At 40.4% G+C, this 9,810-nt stretch overlaps 1 protein-coding gene across 1 annotated transcript; it reads left to right on the forward strand.

Annotated features, from left to right (window-relative positions):
• The first annotated feature begins 719 nt into the window (after positions 1 to 719).
• lmo2 (LIM domain only 2 (rhombotin-like 1)) lies at positions 720 to 9,279 on the forward strand. Its single transcript, XM_057836406.1, has 3 exons — positions 720 to 1,139; positions 2,061 to 2,276; positions 8,468 to 9,279. The coding sequence occupies exons 1-3, from the start codon at positions 1,099 to 1,101 to the stop codon at positions 8,691 to 8,693; spliced, it is 483 nt and encodes a 160-aa protein (XP_057692389.1). The 5' UTR covers positions 720 to 1,098; the 3' UTR covers positions 8,694 to 9,279.
• Positions 9,280 to 9,810: the final 531 nt, after the last annotated feature.

Below are 9,810 nucleotides of genomic sequence, written 5' to 3' on the forward strand. Positions count from 1 at the left end.
GTTTCCCACCAGCTACGAGCGTTAATTCCAGCGTGTTTAGCGGTGGTAAAACGTGGTGCTTTTTCTCTCTCTCTGGCAACTGTCTATTTTGAGAAAGCGAGTGTGTGTATAATGTAAACATGATTTTTTATGGAAAATAATACCATTTTTTTTCCTTCTGATGGTAATAATGTTGAGTTGTGGCTGTGTGTCTTGGCTCACCTGCATTTATTTTACTTAGAACATTTTTTTTTTTAGCCTTATGTTCCAGTTTGCTAATATTTTTTGAAAAATAAAAATCTTGTTCAATGGATTTTTTTTTAACCCAGATATCTCAAAGTAACACATTCTACAGCTGTAACTGCAATACTGTGATGCCGTGAAATTTTGGCTTAAAGTTATCATACCGTCAGAAAATCATACCGTCACATGCTTAGCTGCCACCCTCCCACTCCAAATGGATTGGACGTCTATTCTCGTAAATGACTGCAAATGAGTCAAAACAGTGTCTGAGCAAGCCATGATAGCAATGCTGCTGCATTCAAGTGAGTATGCAGTAATTTACTATGAAAAAAAAAACAAACCTATTCTTTTTCAAAAAACGTATTGTGGTATCACACAGCCGAGTGTATGAATCGGTATCGGGAGCCAAAAAATGGTATCGGTGCAACACTAATTTAAATGTCTCATTATACAAAGTTTGCAGGGAAATCTAATTAGCGAAAGCACGCAGCCACATCTCCAGACACGCACATGCACACATGTTGGCACCGAGTGGGACTCATTAGTGTCAGTCACGACTCACGACGCAGCTCTGTTCGAACCGCCGCTTTAAGGCTCATTTCCTGCCATTGTCACACGGTCGTGAGCAGGAAGCCACAGACCTGAGGCAGTGAGCCGAGCTGAGACGAAGCGAAGCGGGGGTGCTTCTACGCTGCCCACCGCGGACGGTATATAAACACGATGGATTCAAGTTGCCACTGGAGCGGGACGGAGTCGCGCAGGAAATGATGACAGACACCATCTAAAACTCCACCACACGCACGGGGAGGCTCTCTTTGAGGCTGGGGGAGCAGGTGCTGCACACCACCCACCCAGGATACCGTCATTTGTAGAGGAATGTCGTCCACCATCGAGAGGAAAACGCTGGAAGCCAATGAGTGAGTAGAATACAGTTCGAGATGAGCGTCATTTAAATAACGACAAATATTACCGAGCAGTCCAATAATACAGTACGATTGATTACATTTGTGGAATAGAAGAACATTTGTAACAGAAGGTAAATTAGCAATATAAAAAGTAGTGTTAAGATCTACTTTACTTTTGTTCATCCACAACAATAAGATTATGCTCCAGTCCCGTATCCCTGGTTACGACACAAAGTGGATTGAGGTTACGAACGGCGCGATATTAACGAGTTCGTGCTGTAAGAATACGTCGCAACGCTTACTTTCCCATTCAATTCATGTCCCAGATTTCCCCCCCATACGAACTCTGTAACAGTTGTGCCAAAATGTCAAGTGATAAATAGTTCCCTCGTGTGGATAGTTTTAAAACTACATCCAATAGGCTGCTTAGTTCATAGAACTTGTGAATACAATGCTTTAGTTCCAACAGTTGTTTTAAAAATCCAAAACTGATTTGTTTTTCTCAGTTTTTGAACTATGGGATCTCAATTTTCTTACAAAAAAATATGAAAAACAATCGGCTTTACATATTTTCTTGTTATTATAGATATATTAGGGTGTGTAACGGTACACTAAAATGTAATTTCGGTTTTTGAAGTACTTGGTTTGGTTCCTTTTTGGTACAATAAAGGCAGGGGAAAAATACCTAAAATGCTTTCATTTAAAAAAATGTAAACAATAGAACTTGTGCAAATGAATAAAAGCGTCCCTTTTGTGTGATTACCCTCGGAGTTTATAAAATTTAAACAGAAATAAACAATTGTAACAATTACCAAATCTTAAAATTATGAACAAGAAAAACTAAGCTTTGAATAGAGGTTACACATTTTCTGCAGAAATCACATATCTGGTTGCAATGACAATATCTAGCTGTGTTATGTTTGCATGGTGCAGGGAGCCAGTAGACGAGGTACTGCAGATGCCTCCTTCTCTGCTTACATGTGGCGGCTGCCAGCAAAGCATTGGCGACCGCTTTTTCCTGAAGGCCATCGAGCAGTACTGGCACGAGGATTGCCTTAGCTGCGACCTGTGTGGCTGTCGCCTCGGGGAAGTTGGTCGCCGGCTCTACTACAAGCTGGGAAGGAAATTGTGTCGACGAGACTACCTAAGGTATAAGTATGCTTTTTATCAGCTATTTATTGGTTGCTTGGAATTTTTCCTTAAAAGTTACTAAATTGGAGTGCAAAAATTGAATTAATAAATACACAATTAAATAATTAAAAGTGTCATTAAAATGCTTCTATTTCAATATTTATGTATTTCAATATTTGTTTCAACATTTACAGTGGGGCAAGTAAGTATGTAGTCAACCACTAATTGTGCAAGTTCTCCCACTTGAAAAAATTGTAATTGTCAACATGGGTAAACCTCAACCATGAGAGACAGAATGTGGAAAAAACCCCAGAAAATCACAGTTTGATTTTTAAAGAATTTATTTGCAAATCATGGTGTAAAATAAGTATTTGGTCAATACCAAAAGTTCATCTCAATACTTTGTTATGTACCCTTTGTTGGCAATAACGGAGGCCAAACATTTTCTGTAACTCTTCACAAGCTTTTCACACACTGTTGCTGGTATTTTGGCCTATTCCTCCATGCAGATCTCTTTTAGAGCAGTGATGTTTTGGGGCTGTCATTGGGCAACACGTACTTTCAACTCCCTCCACATACTTTCTATGGGGTTGAGATCTGGAGACTGGCTAGGCCACTCCAGGACCTTGAAATGCTTCTTACGAAGCCACTCCTTTGTTGCCCTGGCTGTGTGTTTGGGATCATTGTCATGCTGAAAACCCAGCCACGACTCATCTTCAATGCCCTTGCTGATGGAAGGAGATTTTCACTCATAATCTCTCGATACATGGCCCCATTCATTCTTCCCTTTACACCAGAGGTGGGCAAACCGGTCCTCGAGGGCCGCAGTGGGTCCTGGTCTTTGTTCCAACTGACCCAGCACAGATAGTTTAACTAATGCGGTTTCAGCAGAAATGCGAAGCACCTGACTGCAATCGACTGATTGCACTTGTAAAACAGCAGATTGGTGAAAAGGTGTCCTCTTAATGGGTTGCAACCAAAACCCGCACCCACTGCAGCCCTTTGTGGAATAGTTTGCCCACCCCTGCTTTACACAGATCAGTTGTCCTGGTCCCTTTGCTGAAAAACAGCCCTAAAGCATAATGTCCACCCCCCATGCTTCACAGTGGGTATGGTGTTCTTCGGATGCAATTCAGTATTCTTTCTCCTCCAAACATGAGAACCTGTGTTTCTACCAAAAATTTCTATTTTGGTTTCATCTGACCATAACACATTCTCCCAGTCCTCTTCTGGATCTTCCAAATGCTCTCTAGCGAACCGCAGACGGGCCTGGACGTGTACTTTCTTCAGCAGGGGGACACGTCTGGCAGTGCATGATTTGAGTCCCTGGCGGCGCATTGTGTTACTGATAGTAGCCTTTGTTGCTTTGCTAGGTCATTCACTAGGTCCCCCAGTGTGGTTCTGGGATTTTTGCTCACCGTTCTTGTTATTATTTTGACGCCATGGGGTGAGATCTTGCATGGAGCCCCAGATAGAGGGAGATTATCAGTGGTCTTGTATGTATTCCATTTTCTAATAATTGCCCCCATTCTTTACACCGAGCGTTTTACCTATTGCAGATACAGTCTTTCCAGCCTGGTGCAGGTCGACAATTTTGTCTCTGGTGTCCTTCGACAGCTTTTTGGTCTTGGCCATAGTGGAGTTTGGAGTGTGACTGACTGAAGTTGTGGACAGGTGTTTTTTTATACCAATAATGAGTTAAAACAGGTGCCAGTAATACAGGTAACGAGTGGTGCCTAGTTAGACCTCGTTGACAGCTAGAAATCTTGCTTGTTTGTAGGTGACCAAATACTTATTTTCCACTCTAATTTGGAAATAAATTCTTTAAAAATCAAACAATGTGATTTTCTGTTTTTTTTCCCCCACATTCTGTCTCTCATGGTTGAGGTTTACCCATGTTGACAATTACAGGCCTCTCTATCTTTTTCAAGTAGGAGCACAATTGGTGGTTGACTAAATACTTATTTGCCCCACTGTATTTATTTATTTCAATTTCTATTTATTTCATTTTTATGTATATTTTTCACTTTATTTATTCCAATTTATATTTTTTCAATTTTTATTTATTTATTTCAACATTTATTTATTTATTCCAATATATTTATTCATATCCATTTGTATTTATTTATTCCAAAACATATTTATACATTTTATTTATTTATTTCAATTTTTATTTATTTATTTCTAGTGCTCCTTCCATGAGCGCTCTCTCGATACACCACTGTATTTTGTAAGCCACGTGCTCAGGGTCCGAATTTCCTGCGTCAACCTGTTCTGCTAATTCTAACACATCCGTTATTAAATCCCAAGTAAGCTGATGCAGAACCTCAGTAATCGTTGCCATGTTGGGAAAGAGCATTATATTGACTCCAGAGCCATGTAGCTTGACTCACTCAACTCAAACCCCGCCTAATTCATGCCCACCCACCGAGTTTGATGAGCCTCTCACTGCCTGATCGTGACGTGCTCCCCTATTGCAACGGATTGCTACTGCGCACACGCAAATGGACGCCATTTTCTCCCGAGGGATGACGGGACATATAGGCATATACGTGATAGATTCAATGATCGAAATACATTTAATATATACTTTCTAAATCGGTAGAGAAAGCAACTCATGTTTATGTAAGGGGTACACGTAGGTCCGTAGCCTGCCGATTCCCTGCCTCCCTGCCGATTCCCTCACGTAGGGGCGCTAGCGGCTGTGCCGTCGGCTCGAGCTTATGGCACAGCGGTTAACGTACCTACCTGCCGAGTAGAAGTGTCGTGTGCGTGCGGGTTCATGTCCCAACCTAGTCAGAGGCTCCCTGAATTGGGCGGGTCGGCGCTGACACACCGTAACCGTTGCCCACCTCTGACTAGGCTGGGATGCGAACCCACGCGCACACGACAGGTAGGTACCTTAACCAAGCCATAAGCTCGAGCTGACGGCACAGCCGCCAGCGCACCTACATGAAGGAATAGGCAGGGAAGTTTCCACGCTCCTCTACAGACCTGCGTGTACCCGTTACACTCACCCCCCGAAACCTTTGCTGCCGATCTGGGTCACGGCACCATTGTAACGGGTGTGTCAGCGCTGCCCCGCATTCCGCTCCCCCCTATAACCAGGCTGGGATGCGAACCCGCGGGCGCACGGAGCTTCCACTCGGCAGGTAGGTACGTTATCCGCTGTGCCATAGGCTAGAGCCGATGGCACAGCGGATAACGTGTGCCAGAGCACCTACATGAAGGAATCGGCAGGGAGGTTTCCACGCTCCACTACGGAACTGCGCGCACCCGTTACACTTACACATAAAAAGGAAACCGGAAGACTTTGTTTCATCATTAATCAATCTTAGGCAGGCTCCAGATTGTTCTGCACATGCGCGAAATGCACCACCCCCACTGGAGCCGCGATGCCCAAGAGTGATTTATGTGGTACATTCAGACGTATAAAAACATTATTAATCAACCCACACGGCAGACTATTCGAAAAATAATTGCTTTATATGTCCGAATCTCTTGCGTGTCTAAGCATAAAGCCTTCGAAGGAAGTGACATAGCGCAGTCACGTGATAAACCGTCACGATCGGATAGCTATCTGCGCATGCGCGTTAAAATTCTTCTTTTTTCTAATAATGGCGGACTGCAAACAACTTTTAGTACATACTGCCATCTACTGTACAAAAATGTACATCACCTGTGCCTTCACCCTTCTATACATGAATATTGCGTCTTTAAAGAATTTAAAAAGTGCTTTCCTTATACACCTAAATGTCTTCCTCTCATCTCACCCCAAGTAACCCCTTCAGAGACCATTCACGCTGGTAAAATTTGAAAGAAAAACTTTAAACGTTACGGACATTGTTATAACATACAATGTTTCTCAATGGTATTACAAATTTAGGTACAGTAGGGGCGGTGCATTTCGCGCATGTGCAAAACAATTTGGAGCCTGCCTAAGATTTATTAATGATGAAATATAAGTCTTTCGGTTTCCTTTTTATGTGTAAACATGTGTTGCTTGGGTCAGGGTGTACCTCACATGCCCTACCGATTTAATAAATATATACAGTATTAAATGTATTTAGATCGTTGAATCTATCACGTATATGCCTATATCTCCCGTCATTCCTCAGGAGAAAATGGTGTCGGTTTGCGCGTGCACAGTAGGAATCCGTCGCGATGGGGGAGCCTGTCACGATCAGGCAGTGACAGAGCAAATGACAAATAAAATTATTTCATGCGGCCACACGAGGAACAAGAGTGCAAGAATGAAACAAATAAAAAGTGAAATAAATAAATGTTGAAATAAATTAATAAAAATTGAAATAAATATATAAAAGTTGAAATAAATACATAAAATTGAAATAAATAAATACAAATTGAAAAATAGAAACATAAATAGGAATGAATAAATATAAATTGAAATAAATAAAGAAATGTTGGAAAAAATATTGGAATACATTTATATTGAAGTAGAAGCATCTTATTGACACTTCTAATCATTTAATTGTGTATTTATTTAATTTTTTCACTCCTGGTCCTCCATACTTTTGTACAACACGAATATTGTATTGGTATTTAATCATTTTTTTTCTCTTTATTTGATTGTTGATTGTTACTGGAGTAACTGACCCATCCTTGGTGAGAATATTTGTAGGATCCCTGAAGCTTCATATCTGTGAGGGTTGGCTCCAGTTTACATCCAAACAGCAGCTTGGCAGGCTATTTCGCCTTCCTGCTAAAAGATTCTACTGAAAACTTTTAAGTTCAATGGGTTGAAGAATTGTGAAGCTGCTATCAAACAAGGGGCCCAGTGTTCAAAAGTCCTTTGAGAGATGTTTTGATTTTAATAGCTTTTGATTTCCATACATACAGTCAGTGTTGTTTATAACGGCGTTACTTACGGCGCTATTGTTGTCAGTAGTGAGTAATCAAATTAATTACTTTTCCCATCATTGCAACGCCGTTACCGTTACTGAGGATGCAAAGGCAAGCGTTACTGCAATTTGGTAGATGACGAGAGATGTTTGAGAGACACGGAGAGAGAAAAGCAAAAGAGGGGAGAAGGAGAATGGGGTTGTGATGGCGTTGCAAACGCGATGCTAGGTGGCTCTGAGTTTTTTTGTTTGTTTGTTTGTTTGTTTGTTGTTTTTTTTTTAACATACAGTTTGTGGTGTTCAGGTGGGTACGATTAATTGAAAATAATGGACTGTTTTCCTATTGTGAATGCATTATCATCACCAAGTGGGTGTTGTCCTTGTAGATGCTACAATATAATAAGCATTTTTTGTTTTTTTATTACCAAAATAGTCACTTGCTCTAGACTTTTCTTGAACGACGTATTCATAAATCTTGTGTGATTTAAAAAAAAATCAAAACAACTAGAGCAAAGATGCTGTAGAAGCGGGAAACGATTCAGAGCCTCACCTGGATATTGAAAAACATATCTATATATATTAGGAGTGTGACGGTACACACAAGTCACAGTTCAGTACGTACCTTGGGTCACGATTTGGTATGGGTTCAGTACAACAGGAAAAACAAAAAGGATTTTTTCTAACAGCATTTGAAAGTTAAAGTTTGGATACCATTACACTCTTATATAGGTGAATTTTTGAAAAATGTAAAAAGGATGACCTATGTTTTTTTTTTGGAATGAAAAAGGCAGTTCAATTCAATCAGTTAATATAAACATACTTGATGTGAAAGACGTTATACAGTGGATCATGTAATAATGTGTAGAACATGAATGGTAACGTCAGTTACTTTGACAAGTAACTAATTACTCTTACGTTGAGGTAACCGAGTTACTAACTCAATTACCTTTTGGGAGAAGTATTTTGTAACTTTAACTAATAACTTTTTTAAAGTAAGATTAACAACACAGCATACTGTTCTGTAATTTAAACAAAAATACAAATTTCTCCTCTTGTGTAATTTTTTTTTTTTTTAAATTTATTTATCTATTTCATTTTTATGATAGTAATTTTTAACAATGCATCGAAAGTTTTTCAATTTTGGAGGTTTCTTCAGATTAATTGAAATTGTACTCTAGTTGGCTAATTGTAAATATTAATTTTAAAAAAGTGCTTACCGTCCTTTGCTAGGAATATTTAGGAAAATCAGATACAAAATTTACGGAAATTCCATTCAATAGAATGGGAAAAGATTATATGAGTTTTTAGTTATGACCATGACAAAATAAACTCATTTCCTCCCAAAAGGCTTTTTGGTCAGGACGGCCTCTGCGCATCCTGCGAGAAGAGGATCCGAGCATTCGAGATGACCATGCGCGTGCGGGACAAGGTGTATCACCTAGAATGCTTCAAGTGCGCTGCCTGCCAGAAGCACTTCTGCGTCGGCGACCGCTACCTGCTCATCAACTCGGACATTGTTTGCGAGCAGGACATCTTTGAGTGGACCAAACTCAACAATAGCAGTATGGTATAAAAGCACAAGCAGCCGGTCTCACAGAGGAACAATCAGTAATACAAAGAGCTTTCCTACACATACAGTACGCTTGGAAACTGTTTTACATAAGATAATCCAATGTTTGTTGGAAGATGATAATCTGCACAATGACAGGCAACTCTAACTCAGGACTCACAAATGAAAAACGATTAAAAATTGATTTGGAAATACAACTCTGATGTGCACTAGTTGTTCTCTAAACAATGGAGGCATTTCACTTTTAACCCACCTTTCACAATATTCTGAGTAAGAATGACCCGGAAGTAAAAAAAAAATAAAAATGGAAATTAAAATGGACAACACTTTGTATATTGCTTTATGTGCTGTGTGACCATCTCTTCGGACTTTGAATTGGGTGATTTTGGTGTTCAGCCTGGACTTCAAATCTAGCTGAAGAACGTGACTTGTGGTTGCATGTGTCACAAAACTATAGTAATGTACTGTTTGTATCAATTTATTGGCTGCATTTTAAGGCTAGTCATATCATGCCAAAGCTTCTCCAAATGAAAGCTAGAATAGCTTAGGGTGACCAAACATCCTCTTTTGCCCGGACAAGTCTTCTTATTACGTGCTCTTCGGAGCGTCCGGCTGGCTTTCATAAATTAATGAAAATGTCCGGTTTTTAGGATTTTTCACGGGACAAAGTTGAGGAGGATCCCTACCGCCGCTAGGGGGCAGCGCCTGACCACGTTGACGTGGCTCCTACTAGTAGGGGCAGGAGAAGGAGTAGATCTTCTTCTTGTTTTTTGTTGGCAGTTTACCCTTTGTTTCATGGGGAATTACCCCCATCTACTGACGATTTAGCGAGAGATAAGACTACAGTTAGGAGTTCAATAAGGAGTTTTAAAGTGCCTGTGACACGAAAAAGCATGTTTATTTCATAATACACGCGGTATTTTATGCCCCTGAATGATATGGACCGCTTGGATGTGTGTGGAAGCGATCGCTATATTTATTTAGTTTTTTGAATCCCGCGCCATGAAAATGAGTGACTTCCGGCTTCGGTCTTGCATTGAGGAGGAGGGCGCTGTGACGTGTACGGTAGAAGACGTTCTCTTCACTATACAGTGTACTGTTGTGTATGAGGACGAAGGAT

This window comes from Corythoichthys intestinalis, chromosome 5 (genome assembly GCF_030265065.1).
Source record: "Corythoichthys intestinalis isolate RoL2023-P3 chromosome 5, ASM3026506v1, whole genome shotgun sequence".
NCBI lineage: Eukaryota > Metazoa > Chordata > Actinopteri > Syngnathiformes > Syngnathidae > Corythoichthys > Corythoichthys intestinalis.

Excerpts from the sequence above, each read along its gene's own strand:
- lmo2 (XM_057836406.1), top strand. The coding sequence starts at position 1,099 with ATGTCGTCCACCATCGAGAGGAAAACGCTGGAAGCCAATGA. Across the intron at positions 1,140-2,060 it reads AAAACGCTGGAAGCCAATGA|GGAGCCAGTAGACGAGGTAC; the intron begins GTGAGTAGAATA and ends TGCATGGTGCAG. Across the intron at positions 2,277-8,467 it reads TGTCGACGAGACTACCTAAG|GCTTTTTGGTCAGGACGGCC; the intron begins GTATAAGTATGC and ends TCCTCCCAAAAG.